The 18,172-nt window shown below is 35.1% G+C and overlaps 1 protein-coding gene and 1 long non-coding RNA gene across 4 annotated transcripts; both read right to left on the bottom strand.

Moving 5' to 3' along the window:
* Window positions 1-2,478: 2,478 nt before the first annotated feature.
* Window positions 2,479-17,294, bottom strand: LOC123868039. 3 transcript variants are annotated; one of them, XM_045910380.1, is made up of 5 exons: window positions 16,914-17,294; window positions 8,502-11,507; window positions 7,160-8,297; window positions 6,408-6,755; window positions 2,479-3,534 (listed from the first exon to the last, which is right to left on the bottom strand). In XM_045910380.1, exons 1-4 carry the CDS (start codon window positions 16,965-16,967, stop codon window positions 6,592-6,594), a joined length of 4,362 nt encoding a protein of 1,453 aa, XP_045766336.1. In that variant the 5' UTR covers window positions 16,968-17,294; the 3' UTR covers window positions 2,479-3,534; window positions 6,408-6,591. The 3 variants fall into 3 exon arrangements, with proteins under 3 accessions (XP_045766336.1, XP_045766334.1, XP_045766335.1); XM_045910378.1 differs by having other exon boundaries at window positions 7,160-11,507; XM_045910379.1 differs by lacking the exon at window positions 6,408-6,755 and having other exon boundaries at window positions 7,160-11,507; window positions 16,914-17,292.
* On the bottom strand, window positions 4,640-6,400 carry LOC123868052. The gene is made up of 2 exons (XR_006796570.1): window positions 5,267-6,400; window positions 4,640-5,066 (listed from the first exon to the last, which is right to left on the bottom strand). It is a non-coding gene; the product is annotated as an uncharacterized LOC123868052 (long non-coding RNA).
* Window positions 17,295-18,172: the final 878 nt, after the last annotated feature.

The raw sequence follows: 18,172 nt of genomic DNA, 5'->3' as shown, positions 1-18,172 counted from the left end.
ATTTGCGATTTGACGCCTGTCATCTGTCACTGTCAGACAATTGCAGTGTTACCACTACGATTTTGGTTTACCCTATATTAGTTTACAGTCCGACAAGGCTCTCTTGGCACTTGAGTGACATTGACAGGGCGGTGCAGTTGTAGCCGAAACGCTGCCAGCAAATTAAATCTCCTCAGTTTTAGAGAATGTTATGGCGAAAATGTCAGTGAGAAAACCAAGAAAGTAAAAAAGTAACTATCTAATTTTAACTGAATGAGAAATTGGGAAAGCCACCCCTGTTTGAACAGCGAGAAAGAAAAATCGAAAACCATTGGTAGGCCATGGACTTAAACATTATATTTACGTAGTGCTAAATATAGCTAAAAGATGCAGAGACATTTGTGCTGTATTTACTAACAGTCCTATTCATAAAAAGTAGAAGCTTTGTTAGCTTGTTATAAGCAAAGTTCTCAAAAACATTATTTATAAACGTTCAATAGTGCTAAAGGTATTCAATAACGGCTCTATAACTTTAACCCAGGCTAAACCCTACTACTATAAACCCTAGAACAAGATGGCCGCCGTCTTGTTTTAGTAGCTGATAAATAATTTGTTTGAAGCAAGATTGAAGTGAGATTATTAATTGTTTTGGTTGATTCTAGTGCCATTGCATTGTAATTATTATTTGTACGTTATTTATTATTCTGGATTCAAGAGGCTGTGGTACTTAACTAGAGTTGCAAGTTTTAACTGTCATAAGATGCTAGGGACGTCGTGAAGTAGGTACCTAGTTACATATGTCCCTACTTAATTTCGAGGTTTCTTTTCATGTAATCATTCCTTTACATAAGTATGTGATCTCTTCTAAGATCCTTGTCCCACTATAAACCGTAACCTGATTATTCGCCCTAAAATAGGGTGAAATCCGTAAAAGTAGAAAAACTGGACAATTATTATCAATGTCGATGTCAGATGTCAGTGTTAACTTCAGGTTGATATTGCCAATCTTTAATAATTTTTTGACTTGATTTCCGGGTTTCTTTTCGGACAAAATATTGTTTAGTAAATCTTAGAATATCTAGAAAACAAATTAAGTTTTGCGAGAATGTTATCTTACAGCGCCATCTATTACAAGCATTATATATTTTTTTAACGCCAACATGTTCAAAGGACTATTGTTAGATGGCGTTATTTGATACCACAATGTTTATGTTATAAAATAGATGGCGCTGCTCATCAAAATATAAAACAATGCGGGGAAAAAATCAGCAACGCAGCCAAAATCATTAATCAATATAAAAATATTATTATTAATATCTAATTTAATACTGCACCCGCAGCCCGCAACCTAGCGCATTGCATACATAATTATTGCAGAATAATGCAGAATTTGTTATGGGCTCTTCTCAGACCTGGGCGCATTTAGAACCCGCGTAGCTTTAGTTTACCTACCTACTACGTAATTAAACATTATCACTATTACATCGTTACCTCACAAATAATTAATCAATTGACAATCAAAAAGTATACAAATAGAACCTACTTTGAAATTATTGCTTTGGGTTTGAGTATGGTAGCAAATAAGCTAAACGCACAGCGGTCTTACGACCTGGCTCCGTCGACATGAAAATAATTCCTAATATTATGTAAAGTGGTCAAGTACTTCCATACCTCTAGTTCATTCTGGTTTTGTCTGATTCTTGCACGGCGCGACATGAAGGCTTATGATAGGAACGTTGGGTGGAAACTCTGGAAATCTTTTCTTCTTGAAAGACCTACTTTTTATACGCAATAGAGAGAACCTACATGCAAAATCTCAAGGCTCTACACCAAGAAGTCTACGTAGGAACCACCGTTTATAGTTTTTTCTTTAATAATATTATGTATATCCCAGGTAGATATTAAAATAATTAATATCACTTGCTTTAACGGTGAAGGATAACATCGTGAGGAAACCTGCTTAGTTCTACATAATGTTCTAAATAATCCACACTTAGCCAGTGTGGTGGACTATGACCAAAACTCTTCTCATCTGAGAGGAGACCCGCACTTATTAGTGAGCTAGCGATGGGTTGATCATGGTGATGATACCCATCTACCCTACAGGTTATAACCAGATTCCTTTTCAACCTTATGAACTCTAACAGTTTCTTTGCTATATCCTATATCATCTGTATATATTTGCTATATCATCCATACATCCATACTAAAAAAATATTAATAATGTTCTTAATTAAATGTGAAAGTGTGTCTGTCTATTCGATTAAATCGATTTTGACGAAAGTATACTTACAGAGATAGCTTGCATCCCGGACGGGGCATTGACCCCGAGTTTTAGCTACATTGCGGGTTTAAAAAATACTAAATCACTAAAACTACAAAAAGTACAAGTAGGTCCTATTACAAAGCATTAAGTTATAATAGCGTTAAGTTTTTACTAGCGTTCTAATAACACCTTGTATTTTGGATGAGATAGGGAAATATTAAACAACTAAAAAATAACTGAAAAACATTTTTATTTGAATCATAACTTTTTTCATTCATATAAATAACGCTCTTTATAATCGTAACTGGAAGCCTCTACATAAAAATAAGTAGGTGTGGATACAATTTTACAGTTCACATACAACAATAGAATTAAAATATACAATGGTAAAGTATACTTCAGTTTTCCTCAGTTTACTTAAAAGGTAAATAAGTAGCTTATCGCTGAAATGCGTAAGAGTCGCATTAAGTATACGGCTTTGTTACCATGAATTGACAATGAAAAAATCATGTTAGGAGTAAATAATCCAACTCCAGAAGCTCTAAAGCGTAGGGCAAATCGAGTTGCTTACGTGTTTCTCCGAGAAGGATTTGTGATCTCTTTATCTTCTAAGCAAACTAAATAAAACTGACTTAGTAATAGTAGTAATAAGTATAATATTTATGCCGCAATACAAATTATTATAAAAAAATCTAGGAGCAATTAAATTGCGAAAACAGTGATTTCATTTTCTTTTTATATCTATGGAGATATCATCATTATTAGGGACTTATTTATAAACAAAGATTTATATCGAAAATTCCATATTTTAATTGGTAGGCTTTTGGTAGGTAAGTGGGTATCTACGTGCTAAAAGGAAACCATTTCGGTCCTAATAATATTTTGAAGCTTTTTTTATAATTTATAATTATCCTAACCTAATTAAAAATTCCAAATCATCAAATTATAATCAGATTTTACTATTGATCATAAAATTATATAGAGCAATACTTAATTATAAAAAATGTCTGAATAATGCACAATCAAACAGATCAGAATCAGAATAAAAGATCTGAATATCAGCCGAAATTTGAAGTAGACGCAAGGCAAATAATAACTCGAAATAAGTAGGATAAACTTTTAATTTTCCTAGTAAAGATTTTTTATAATAATCTGGTATTTACAATATTTCCTGTGACGCTTATAAGTAGTTAATTAATTAATTTTATTACAATAGCTTAGAATTAATAATATCGGAGTAAATCTTAAAAGTGGCAGGCAGAGTTGGTATTGAGGCAATCAGTTTTCACCTAGAAAAAGACATTGGGATTATTAAAATATATGCAATTACGAACTATAAAGTTGTCTAACAATGTTATTCATAAAAAATTAAAGAAGCTTTATTAAAAAATTTTCAGAAAATAGAACCTCATTTTATTGGTAGAACCTGAATATCTGTGGAATTAAAAACGGTATTTTGAGAAACTATTAAGTATTTTAAGAGTATCTAGAACTGATTTGCTCAGATTTACCTAAGTACTTACCTTTTCCTTGAAACTATTTAGGTACCTACCTATATGAAACTTATTAAGACCATAGAGTTCGTTGACAATATCTTGATATTGATTTCTATTTTCTAACAAGTGTAAATTAAAAATTTATAACACCCCCGACAAGTGAAGGTTATAGTAACTACAAAAGAGCTGACAACTTTCAAACGGCTGAACCGATTTTCTTGAATTATAGCTAAGAACACTCTCGATCAAGCCACCTTTCAAACAAAAAAAAAACTAAATTAAAATCGGTTCTTTAGTTAGGAGCTACGATGCCACAGATAGATACACAGATACACTCGTCAAACTTATAACACCCCTCTTTTTTTGGGTCGGGGGTTAAAAATGCTTGCTGCTGTTAGAATTTTAGAATAAAGGTAGTTAGTAATAATTCTCTATGTCGTATTATTTACTTCTGAGAGTCTGGACCACTTTCAAAAAAGGGATAATAATGCGGTGGGCTCCCAGACATGCCAATTTACTCCTAACTTAGCTAATAATATAAATCTTAGCGAATAAAATATGATACAATACCTACCTATCTCTGCACTTTTTCGCTAACAGCTAAATTTAAATAAGTCATAAGTTTATTATAAAAAAACATAAATCATTTATTTACAATAACCAAATAATTTTGCAGTATTGTAGATCTATATTTTGCTTTTACTTTTCTGCGTAGTCTTATAATACCTACTCCTTTTCTTCTATTCTATACCAAAAGAGTGCTGAAATTTTCCTTCTATGCTTACTAAAGCGTGCGAAGCTATCTCCAACTTTCTTAAAGATTAGAGTAATTAGGGCAAGTCCATACAGACGGAGTAGTGCTAAGTCTTTTTGATAACAACTTACACTAAGCTTTATATGAGTTGAATTACGGTCGAAATTAGTAGAAAATAAAACACGGAGAAAACTCATATGAGATCCTCACCACAACCTTTATTCCAAAGTAAATAAAGGTTAGTTTGAGTTGTTATCAAAGAAAACGCAGCGTCTCGACTCGAAGACGATGGTAGCGTAAAATAGCGGTAGGCTGTGATTCTATTTAGGTATAATACTACGTCTGGCTATAATACTTAAGTGATCGTATATCAAAGAGATAGAGCTAGCTAGAGACGCAAGAGCCGCACTCAAGGAATTTTTCAATACTGATAATGCGTATGACAGCAGCAAGAGTCGGGTGCTTCGATTGCAACAAAGGAATGCTGATAACGTCACTAGAGGTCAGCGCTTACGTGACTTCTGCCTCTGCTTATAATTGTTACGGCTGGCCCAATGCTGCTGACGTTATTCTTAAAGGTGCCCACGCACTCGAACTGAACTGCAGCGGAACTGCGCGTTCGCGGCAGCGCGCTGCACGATATTCTCTCCAGCTGCGACGCGCGGTATATATAGAGTGCGATATGCTCCATACAAAATGATAGAAATAATATTTTGCAGCACTGTGCCGCGGTCTGCAGTGCAGCGCAGCGCAGCTCAGGTGCGTGGGCACCTTTAGTTATGCGGCTCTGGCGGCTCTGTGCGATCTCTTTGTAATAGACCTATGTTAACGAGTGTAAAACAAAAAATGTGATTATTCTAAGGAATAACAGAGTAATGTTAACACACAATACTAACTAAATAAACAATGAGTTAAAAAAGTTTTAAAATATAAATAAGTAAGTATAGAAAAATTACACGTTAACATAATATTATTGAACGGGCAATAAATGAGAATAATATAAGGTACTTAGTAACTAAAAACGTAAAGTATGTGGAAATAAACATCGAGCATTTAAATATTTAAGTTTAAAAGCACACATTTCTTACGAGTTAATAAAATCTTAAATCACAACAAAACGTACCTAATAATCTTCTAAACAAAATACATGCAAACATTGATCCATTTCATCATGCAATTTACGAAAAACCAATAATATTAATTCGTAGTAGAATATGAACCGAATTGAGTAAATATTCATTTCGAGTTTGTATTTGGCACACATTTATTTTTAAATTTTAAATAAAATAAATCGTTAAAGATATAAGTAGGTGCAAAATGTAAAATCACAGCTGACGGTTTCAATATTTACTAATTAAACTTTAACACTTTAAATACAAGAAGTTTACGTTTCTTTCATAGAGCTATACTTTTCTAGACCTATTTCTCCAATTTCATAATCCTAGAACAGATAAGGATTATGTTAAAGTTTCAAATATTCTTTAGTTGTGTGCCTGAATATCCATGAATATCCATAGCATATCCATGAATTAAAGTGATCACATAGAAAAAATTAAAAAGATATAATAAAGCGTCGATTCCACTGCCAACGGTTTAGTGTTCTGAATATATAGAAAATATTATTATACTTCATAGTAGCGACGATCAAAAATAAGCAACTATTTTTGAGAAAGCGAACGCCTACATGACTGCATAGACTTGTTACTTATCTTCGCTTTAGTAGAAATTGAGCGTCCGAATGCGGTTGCAGAGATCAAGCTGATCCATGAACAGTCATGAAAATCTCCTAGGTCAGTCCTACTAAAATTCGGCTCTTGAGCCTAAGGCTTCATACGATTCGTATATATAGACACTTAACCATTGGTTGTGAGATCGTCGCGTAATAGGTTTAAAATTAAGGTTAGAGACATACCTAGCGGAAAATCGAGTGTGACATTATACGCGCGGAAGTTTTCTTCGGCGTTTTACCCGCGCAAATATATCGCGTCTTTTATTATCTTTTATATCGCGTATTTTAATATGTTCCATTGCAAAGAAAATGCGCAAGCGACTTTTCGCTAGATAAGTCCCGGGCTACAGCGGAATAGTGTTTCACGTCAAATTACAAGCATGGCGACAATCGTGATCATTGCCAACAGCAAGCCGAGCAGCGTCAACCAATCCAAGTCTGCCAGGTGCTGCGAGAACATTAAGGTGTAGGAACAAGCTAACATCAACGTGCCAGAGTCGTGCCAATTGCGCTTTGACTTCGTACTATCGCCTGCCAAAACAACAGAAACAATGCAAACTATATAGATTAAATTTTGCATTCCAAATAATTATTTATTAATCATAATACATTAAGGTGTAATTGAAAACATTATTGAGAGGTTTGTTCAGGCAGCATTGAAAATATGAGTTAATGGTACGAGTAAGTATATAGTTCTTTAAATATATTGAAAAAGACGGATTTATATTAAAATAGAAGGTAACATGGAATATTATAGTGCAATAGATACAATCTGGATCATAAAAGATAATACTAAAAATGCGTTAAATATTGAATTCGATTACACCTTGAGTGAAACAAATAACAGATTAACGAACAAATCAAACATAAAAATAAGCGGGATGCAAATGATCAAAGTGAAATCCGGACACCATGCATGATTATAGACCACGTACCTTTTTTTTCGTTTTGTGAATTACTATTTTGCCTCTTTGTTCTCCATGGAACTACAGTAGTTGGCAGTGAAGTATTTTGACTAGTGCTTTCATCAACTGAAAGCCTTCTCAAATGCTGAGTCATTGTTTTCACAAGTTTCGGGGAATTTAAGTCGTTGCGTTCTTTACTTTCATTATTTTTTTCGCTTACAGCATTAGGTGGTGTAGATGTAGCAATGTTGTCAAGTTTAAATATTGTCGCGAGTTCTTCCGATGAGTTGTACTCAGTTGAATCCGCCGTATCCTTTTTATTTTCTAGGTCGTCTTCGTAAATGGAGAGATTCGCAGATGTCCTATTAGTTAAATCAGTGGCTGTATTATTTTGTGTCAATTCATTTAATTTCTCACTTACTTGTTTCAGAACTGGTTCATTGCTACTTGGAGAACATTGTTCTTTTTTCGGTGATTTAGGTACAAATAGTTTTTCGTTTACCTCTGTAATACCTGCAATTAGATCCGATATTCCATCTTTCAATTCTTTAAAAGCTCTTATTTCATTGAGTTCTTTCAAAGTATCGTCTGTATTTAAAAAAGGATTGAGAGGATTATAATGCGGTGGAGGTATTTCAGGGCTTTGTTCATCCGTTAATGCAATCTCTTTGATGTCGTTTTTTATCGTAAATGGTGCATCATTAGGCGTCACATTATTTTCATCAGGTAAAACGGTTGTTTCTGTATCTTTAGATAACATCGGAGATACTTCTATATTATTGTCAACTTTGTGGCTTTCGCCTTCGAGTTTAAGCTCTTTGTCAAAGCTATATTTTAACTGATCCTCAACTTTATACAATTGGTCAGATATTTTTATTAAACTATCCTCAGTTTTTTTGCCTTTTGAATTTTTTTCAGTATTTTCTACAGATTTATTTGACACGTTGTTATTTTGTAATAAAGTTTTTTCATTAGTTTTGTTACAATCAGATGCACCATTTTCATAACTTTTATTAGTCAATTCGTTCATAAAATTCATTCTACTATCTGATATTCGGCTCTGAATGTCTGAAACTTCATTTTTATTTCGATTCTTGTCTAACTCTGCTAACGCTACGCCTAGCTTATTACTAGTGTCCATAGCCTCTTGTGCAAGCATACTAAGAACCTGTTGAAATTCATCTTTTGATGATCGTTTGAAAGCTTGTGGTGATCGATTTGATGGAGATGAACTTTTGGACTTATCACATGATGGTGGTTTAGCAACACATATATCATCATTATGAATAAATGAATCATCTTTTGCAAAATGGTGTGAAGGTGTGTGAGTGCTATTGGCAAATAAGTTTATAGTATTATGCCTTTGTTTTACCTTATTTCGAGGATAGTAGTCCTTTTGATTGTCATTTTTCTCAAAAGTGTCTCGCAGCCTTCGCATAACATCGCTATTACTGTGCGTTTTTTGTAAATTAGACATTTTGCTCATATTTAGGGCATCATCTATTTCTTTTTGTATCATAGAAAATATGTTAGCAGACAACGATCGAACTGCTCGTTTCTTTTTAATATTTGTAGCAGAATCTTTCATGAATGGAAAATCAGTGTAACCGTTATTGTTGACATAACCATTATGTTCACCATTAAAAAGTGATGAGTGTCTGTTATCTTTTCTTAAACTCCTATACGCTAAATCATCAGCTACTATGTCAGGAGACCTTTTGGGTATGAATCGTGACCTTCCTTTATTTTCAGGTGTTGCATGTAAATAATCACTTTGTGGTGCTGGTGAAATAGGTCCCACAGGTATACCAAATGGTGGTTGTGGGTCAATAGTTTTTAATCTATTGTTAGTTTGTTTTATGTTTCTGTAAACTACATCATCATAAATTACATCAGGTTCATTACGCTCTGATTGCCTATCATCATCTGATGCATAGGGAATATAAACAGGTGAAGCTAGCATATAGCTGATTTGTGCCTGTGCTTCTTTGTGATTCGGTTTATCTTTGCTACCAAACGAGTTCATCCTTCGGAACGCCATATCATCTTGCAATTTGTCAGGTAAAGTTGATCTTCTTGATAAACGTCGCAAAGGTGTTGAAGGTTGACTACGTAATTGAATGTCATCATTTCCATTCCAGTCGTTGTATTGGTCATTAAATTTTGGTGTCATCAGTTCCCGCCGTTCAGCTCTGTCTAAAAGATCTTCATCGCCTAACCCCAGACTATTATAAATTGCTTCTAATTCATTTAACGCATCATCCAGATTAGTAGATTTTCGTCTTTCTGAACTTTTTTCGTCATCAGATGCCAAGTTCGAACTTGAAACAAAGGTATCCGATTTATGCCTTGTATGAGCTTTGGGCGGTGATGTGTTAGATTTTGGCTCTACAGTAGTAGATCGCTTGTATTCGGTCGTTGCTTTCCAAACTTTAGCACCGTCAATTGTATCAATAGATTTAATTTTATTCAGACTATCGGCACCTTCTGTACAATCCTGATTTCTATTACGTATAGAATTTTGAGGCGCTGTGAATAGTCTATTTGAATGTGTACCTCCAGTAAATTCACTTTTACTTCTAGAGTGTGCAAAAATATTTTGCTGTCGTTTTTGTTTTTCGGCATCATCAATTTTTTTCCAAAATTCAGACGCGTTTCTTGGTCTTTGATAAGCTTTACTACTGAGATCTGAAGAAACTTGTGAGTCGCTTAGATATTGGTTCTGGTAACCATTTTGACTAGTTTTAATACTTATTGGCCTACGAGACCTTGGGTTTTCATCAGCATAGTACAGATAGTCCTGTCTTAACTGTACCGGCTCTGGTTTTATTAGATTACTTTGATCTACCGTTTGTCTCCAGGGAATATTGTTTGCAAAATGTCCGTAATGTTTTGGTTCAGCCGACACAGATGCTGGCCTTCGAGGCTGCTCATTTTTAATCACGAAGTTTTGAATATATTCATTATCTTGCATAGCTATATGGTCTTCGGAAGTAGATATTGGTCTACGCAACCCATTCATCCCGTAACTCACATACCTTTCTTGACTCCTTCTCATTATTCTTTCAAAATCATTGTTAGGCACGCCATATTTAACGCTTTGATTAGTTACCCTTTCTGCTGCTACAGGACTGTTTTCATAATGCATTGATATAGGTGTCACCACTTTTCGGTGCATATCACGTGGTGGGGGTACGGGAGGAGCCTTTTCCTCCTTTTTAATGTTTGTCACATTGCCTAAAGGAAACTTCACACATATTACACTTTCTGGATTCTCATATTGACTTGAAACACTTCCCTCTCTATTGTTATTTATATATTGTGATGATCCTCGATTTACATTGCTATTTGAATATTGAATAGCATAGTTAATTCGTTCATTATTAACTTTTGCATTAAAATTAATGGATGAAGGGTAGCTTTGAGTTGAGGGAAAGGATGATATCGATTCAGATTTCATTGGACGTCTATTTGTTTCATTTACAATTAACTGGTCTGATGCTATATTATTCGTTGTTTCGCGTTTACATGTTCCGTAACCACTACTTTGACTTGTTGGGGTTCTTGTTAACATTTCAACTTCAGCTTTCGTGTAACCTTGTTGTAGTAATTCAGCTTCTTTATTCAGTTGATTTTCATCATCACGAGACAACCTTTTAATGTACCTTTCATTTCGAGCACTTCTTGATCTTTTATTTAAAGAGCTGTCTCGGGACCTCATCAATGAGTCGTCACTCCGAAATCGAATCATAGAAGAGGAGTTTGAAGATGATTTTAAAGACTCATCTTCACTGCTAGATTCTCCTTTCATACTGTTTCTGAGAGCTTCAACGCGTGCTTTTAACCTGCTTTTTCTTGTTTTTCGAGAAGGTGTTTCAAGAATTCCCTTTCCCAGCCTAGATGTATCATCTTTAATTTGAATGGTCTCTTGTGGGGCACCATATATTTCTTGGCTATTGGCTTTGTAATTAAGGAAACCAGCCGAAGGATCAGATAAAACACCATCGTCGTTAAGGTCACGGAGATTTGGATTAGCTAAGCTTTGAGCTCTTCTTGTATTTCTGATCACTATATGATCAAAATTGTTGACTGCTGGGCTCTTTTTTTTCTTTTTGCTTTTCCTTTTTGATGGTGAGCGGTTAGTGCCACCATCTTCGCTTTGTGATGATGTACCGCTTTCATCTTCTTTCTTTTTTCTTCTAAACAGTTTTCCAATGGACCATTTTTTGTCCTTTTTAGAACGATCTACTTCTATCTCTGGTTGAAGTGGTCTGTCTGTATGGCGCTGGACGGAAGCATATTCTTCGTTATAGGGCCGGTAAGATGTTGTGTTCGCTCCCGTGATGTCTCGATGGGGAACTGGCGGCGAATTTACAGTCTGAAAATAGAGAAAAAGAAATTGAACATCACAGATCTGAAATTATTACAATGAAAAAAACTTAATTTTGGAACAAAATAGGGAATAAGATAAATGACACGTATATCTGTTGACACATCCGCGTTATAAACAAACGTGATGCACCTAAAATACCCGAAATCTCACAGGTGTATTTTGGGCAAAAGAATTTTTTTTCGGTTTCAGTAGTTTTTTATTATTTTTACTACTGAAACTCATTTTTTCCCTCTGTCCATAAGATTAATGACCAAGGACGGAAGGTTGGCGATGTTTCAACGTTATGAAATACATAATATTACTCGCTTTTTATCTTCGTGTTTGTTGTCATCTCAAGGAAGTAGTTATACGTATAGTTTATTATAAGATAATAAGGTCACAAGTTCACACTGCTGTGGTTCTTGGTATAGTTTGCGCTTTGTGTGTAAACTATTTCAATTCAAACTTACATGGAGGACGTATACGGCGCCGTCAAATTGGCAAAATAATACTATAATACTATAGTTGAATTTGTTTCTAGAAAATTAATTGGCTAGACTAATGGACAAATCGCTCCAATTTAATTAAGGCTATCGTTGTCAACGATCCCCCGTCGATTTCCTACGTATGATATTATTGTTCTTATCTCTATCTGCCCTGGTTCGTGCATTCTCGGTTCCTAGATCGGTACATTTGTGATAACCAATTGAAATTGCTGTGATTGGCTGAATTTACCATGTTCTTGCTGCGACAGTGAGTTTGAGCCACTAGCGGAACAATGTTAGCCGGTCAGAAATGATTGCAATTAGTCAACCTGTTTGACGTCCGTGTTCTGTTTTCGATTACAAAAAAGAAAAAATTGTTGTTGCAATCATCAATTTTAGCAAATAGTGAAAGAGAGTCGGCCAATCAGAGGTCACAACTACCGTCACACTTTCTGTCACACTATGGCAGTAGGCATACCGAGTAATGAAAACAATTTTTAAATTCTGTCTAGGAAGTAGTAGGGTTGCCACCTGCCTCTTTTTGATTTACAGGCTACCACCATCAAAAATACGGGGTTTAGATTTGAAGAAATTTGAAAATTTGAAGTATTTAAAGAAATAGGCGGTGGTTCTCTCTGAAATGCATGGAAAGCCTATTTAGATATTTTAGTTTATTTGTAAGTTTTGTATTTTTTCTCCGTATGTTGCCGTGTCTTGATTGGTGAACTGTGTTTGCAATGTGGTTTTAAATAAAAGATTTATTTATTTAAATAGCTTTTAAAAACTCTTAAGTTTTGTAAAGCAAAATGTTATACATTTCATGCATACAATCTTTTCATTTTAACTTAAAATTACATTTAATTTGTAATTCCACCTTCACAGTATCAATACTATGGCCGTAGCCAGGAATCGATTGCGGGAGAGGTTTTATCAGGGCCGGAACTGAATCCTGTCATGAGGAAAAAAACATTCGCTCAACTTTATGGGCTAATTACCTGGTTAGTGGAATTTCGCCTTTCAATTTGTCAGTGAGATAAAATACAACAATAAAAAAGCGCGAGCGCAGTGAACGTAAGTGTTTTTGGTTCAATACAGAAAAAATTAAAGTGAAAGGGAAACGAGTTTAGCCATAGCAAGATTATATTTTTAAAGCTTCCTATCCATACTAATATTACGAATACGACAGTATATCTATTTGCCTATCTACCCTTTCACGGCCCATCTTCTTTACCAAAATTTTGGTACTTACTATTCAGAGGTAACTTGCATCCCAGACATTTTTTTTAGGCGGCTTTTTAGCCCGGAAAATCCCCCACGGAATTTTTTAAAATCTAAATTCATGCAAACGAAATTGCGGAGTTTACACCAAGTAATACAAATTCAAAGCGCGAGTGAAGTGAGCGCGAAATGTTTGATTTATTTCCAAAAAAAATTGGTAAGCAAATGCAAGAAATAGTGTAAGTATTATTTTAGGCTTAGGTTTTTGACGGATTCCCAGGCGCAGTCGCCATTTCTAAATTTCTGGTCTGATGGGAGGCTTCGGTCATGGCTAGTTATATGGTTACTATGGCCCTAACGGCCAAGAAATTAGACTGCATCATCACTTACCACTAGAAAAGATTAAAGTCACGGGCTAACTTGTATAAAAAAAGGCTTACATCCTCAAACCAAGCCCCGCTGCCTTGGCTACGACCATGATCAATATCGAGTGGGTTTCGGCTACGCATTGCCGCAAAAGGAAAATATTCTTTCTACTGGACATAACGTCAGTGTTTGATTTCGCCAGCCAGGTTTCTGTATCCCGAAATACGGGGTAACCAGTAAAATACGGGGCCTCTGGCAACCCTATTCGGAAAACACTGTCACATTCAAGTTAATGTCAAATATTTTGTTTTCAATTACAGAAAGCTGCATCAATCATTATTACAATATTTTCTTTGTTGTGATTGGCTGAATTTTTGAGTTTCAGCCAATAAACAGACTGTTTGCCAATTAAACGTCATAACAATATAAATGCCAGAAAGTTTAACCAAATAAAACAAACTTAATGAGAACCTAGTGAGAATGCAAACGGCACACAATTTATAATACATATTATGTTAGTCGTATATAATAGATATTATAGTAGTCGTTCACTTTGGTAATAGTCAGATTGTCATCAGTAAAATTGATATTGGTTGATGTATCGTAAATTATTGTTTCGGTGACAAATATTTTTATTATCTATTTATCTTTGAACAGAATGGAATAGAATGAAATGGAATGGAATACAATGATAAATTTTTATTCCTGTAAACTTTTAGGTAAACTTCAAAGTGTTTTTGGATGGTCAGACAAATTTACCACTGGTTCGGAATGCCGTTCCTACGTTTTCTAGGGTTTCGTACCTCAAAATGAAAAACGGAACTCTTATAGGATCACTTTGTTGTCTATCTGTCTGTCTGTCGTGTGTGTCAAGAAAACCTCTAGGGTACCCGTTGACTCAAAACCATGAAATTTGGCAGGTAACCTAACTGCGTAATTTTGGGTAGTTTTTTTAATCGATAAAGAAAGTTTGCGACATTGTTCAATAAAAAATTTGGATTCCAACTCCTCAATCCTGATGTTGCAGGGGACCTGACTACTAAAGCGAATGGGATTTAAAAAGTGTCGATTATTAATTGATATTGAAGGTATAGGATGCTGTAAGAAATTGCATTCCTAAATCCTGGTGATCTTTCGGGATTTGAAAAGGATCATCCGTTTAAATATTCTTACGTGATACAGAAACAAGTTGCATCCCGGGGACGGGCTATTACGGAGAGGCAACTTTTGTTCTGGGAAATGAAAGGATCGGGATTTTTAAAAACCTAAATCCACGCGAGCGAAGCTGCGGGCATTAGCTAGTTGTAAATATATTTAAAAGCTACTATAAGATAATAGATAAGGTACTTATTTCCTTATATTTTTATTGTATGGCAGCGCGCGGTTTTAAATTATAAATTGCACGTCCTGTCCTTTTCTGTAATACATTTTTTTTTTCAATATCTACCGCTTTATCTCATAGCAAGAGTCCGTAAGACATAATACAGTGAAAATAGGCAAAATATACAATTTTTGCAGTTTCCACGTCAGTACCTGTCGAATTTTTCTAACAGTGTAAGCAGCAGAGCTGAGTTTACCATCAAGTGTTGATATGTGGGTGTTCCATAGAAGCTTTGCATCTAACATTATACCGAGAAACACGGGGTTCTCCTTTATTTTCAACATATGATTATTTATCAATGAACTTATGTCATTTAAGGTCCTGGTATTGGGCAGTGTGAATTCAACACACTTAGATTTCTTTGCATTTGGAAGTAAATTGTTAGCAATAAATCAGAGAGTGACCTGTGATATGGCATTACATATAGTATACATTGTCAAAAATTATAATATTAAAGCTGTGCGTATTGCGTGAGGAATAGGTTGCAAGAGAGTTGCAACTTGCAGGGTTTGATGCATGCGCTATTGCCAGCAAACATGAGACATATTTTTATCTACAGGCAACGTCTGAGTAGGTAACGCATACGTCTAACGCAAGTTGAAATGTACCAGTGTATTTAGTTAGACCTATCGACAAGTTTGGAGTTGGGTGCAGTCTAAATGTGGCCCGTGTGTTTAGACTGTCAGTTTCTGTCAGTTTCACGTGTCGTCCCCCGCACTTCACCACCCCGCTTGCACAAATCGAGACAGCACGAAATTTTCAAGATTTCTGGGTGTAATTTCTGGTTTTCGTAGTTCCCACACAATTATAACAATATAAAATATATAACGATAATTTTTTTACTACATAATATTCATTAAATTTTCTAGGTCTGTGGTTTTTCCAAATTTCATTAAATTGCTCCATTGTCTAGAAAAACGAGCACAAAGTTGGGCCTTTTTTTAAAGAAAAATACAAATCTTTGAGCCCCTGTAATTTTAAAACTACATATTATTAGAAAAATCTAAAACACCACAGACACAGATATTAGTTTCTAGACTATGTCTGCAAAATTTCATGGACTTTGGTTGTTTAATATTCAAATGAAATGGGAACTACGATTGTATGGAGTAAGTGACGGAGAGAGTCCTGTTAAGGACGAATCTAAACATGAAGCGCAGCGCAACGTCATTCGATGAACGATTAATTGAAGAGAGTGTAATATTATAACACTGCGTGCCCTATTTTGGTGCAATTTAAGCAATTACACACGTGACAGGTTTCAGAACCTAATTTAATCTAATAAAAATAAGAAGCCAGTTCGACTGTCTTTGTATTTTTAGGAGGTTAAATCACTACTACGCATATTATTATGAAATATGCGAAAGTGTGTTTTTTCTTTTGTCCTTCAATCACGCGACAACAGGGAAACGAATCGTCATGATTTTATTGCAGGGATACAGTAAGTTCAACACGTGTTGGCTAATTATTATTATTTACAAAGGCTAATTTTTATTTTTCTGAACGAAGCCATTCAACCATTCACTTCCTAGGACTATCCGAGAATCGTTACCCATACTATAAATGTTTGTTTGTTAGTTTGTATGTTTGTTTATTTGTTGGTTTGCCCTTCAATCACGTTGCAACGGAGCAACGGATCGACGAGATTTTTCGCATGGATATAGTTAAAGACTTGGCGAGTGACATAGGCTACTTTTTATCCCGGAAGATCAAAGAGTTTCCACGGGATTTTTAAAAACCTAATTAGCCTTGCTAATCATGACTAATACTCCCCTTTCCCCTCCAATTAAGCGTGAAGCTTGCACCAGGAGTGGGTACGATAATAGTGCAACGGGTGGGGTTTGAACCACCGACCTTTCGGAATTCAGTCCGCTCCTCAATCGTTGAGCTATCGAGGCTCAATTATAGTACATTCTATCTGTAGTGTACTGCGTTATGTAAAAATGTATGAATAAAACTTACAGGTAAAAACGAGGCGAAATAGTTATTATTAGCGACTTCGAGTATCGCCACCATGGTTCAATCAACACTTATTTAAAGCACGCTATATTATACTTGTGTACACATTTCACACCCACCACCAGCTTTTGGCACCAAAACTGCACTAATATTTTATCATAACCGTGTAATACTGACAATAATATTATTCTATTTAAGAAAGCTATAAAACCCCTATTTTTGATCAAGTTCTAAAATGGCAGTTTTTTATTCGATGCACGTATTTAATAATAATAGCGAAATAAAATTCATAAAGAGTATGTAATCCAAACAAAATTATATAACAAAAGTACATAAACAACAAAATCACGTCACAATGTTTCGATTTTTAACAGAAATAATTTATTTTATTTTGTTTTAAAGGTAAATTTGTTAAAAATATTGCTTGTTAAAATATTTATTCATATACCTATTATTTTATTTCTGAACGAAAAAAGGTATCTATTAATCAATTAATTCAAAAAATAGGAACGCTCGATGCGCGTGCGCTGTTTCGCGCCCAACGCGAACTTGTGATTATTTCAGGCACGCTGAATAGGCCCGGCTTACTTACGACATAGTTTACTAACAAATATTCAAACTATTTATAAATTTGAAGAAGCGGAATGATTTTTAATCAAACGCTATGGGCGATAGCTAAGGCTAGAGTTAGTAATAAAGAAAAAACCTTAAATAAAACAATTCATATACTATGCTCTGTTCAGTTTAAATGATATATTATGAAGAAATGATAGACCTAGAAACCTGGATGGACGACATCAAACGAGTTGCAGGAAGCCACTGGTTTATGGATACAGGGGACTGAGCGTGGACTCTGAAAATCTCTACAAGAGATCTATGTCCAGCAGTGGACGTTAAATAGTTGAGACGATTTTTTGACGCCGGATGTGTGCCCCTACAACTGAAACTCATCATCATCATCACCAACTCATCACCGGCTCACTACTGAGCACGGGTCTCCTCTCAGAGTAAGGATTTGGCCGTAGTCCACCAAGTGCTGATTGCCTTTGAGAAATTTGGCAGATTTGCCTTTTAAAACATTATGGAGAACTCTCACACATGCATGTTTCCTCACGATGCATGTTTGCCTTCACCGTTAAAGCAAGTAATATTTAATTACTGAAAAATGCAGTATTAGCTCCGAAAAGCCAGAGGTCGAACAGGATCGAACTCCGAATCACCCGGAATATGAGACTGAAGTCCTCACAACTAAGCTATCACCG

This window comes from Maniola jurtina, chromosome 9, assembly GCF_905333055.1.
Source record: "Maniola jurtina chromosome 9, ilManJurt1.1, whole genome shotgun sequence".
NCBI classification, from domain to species: domain Eukaryota; kingdom Metazoa; phylum Arthropoda; class Insecta; order Lepidoptera; family Nymphalidae; genus Maniola; species Maniola jurtina.
The sequence above is the reverse complement of the archived record's forward strand: the minus strand, read 5'-3'. Positions and strand labels throughout refer to the sequence as shown.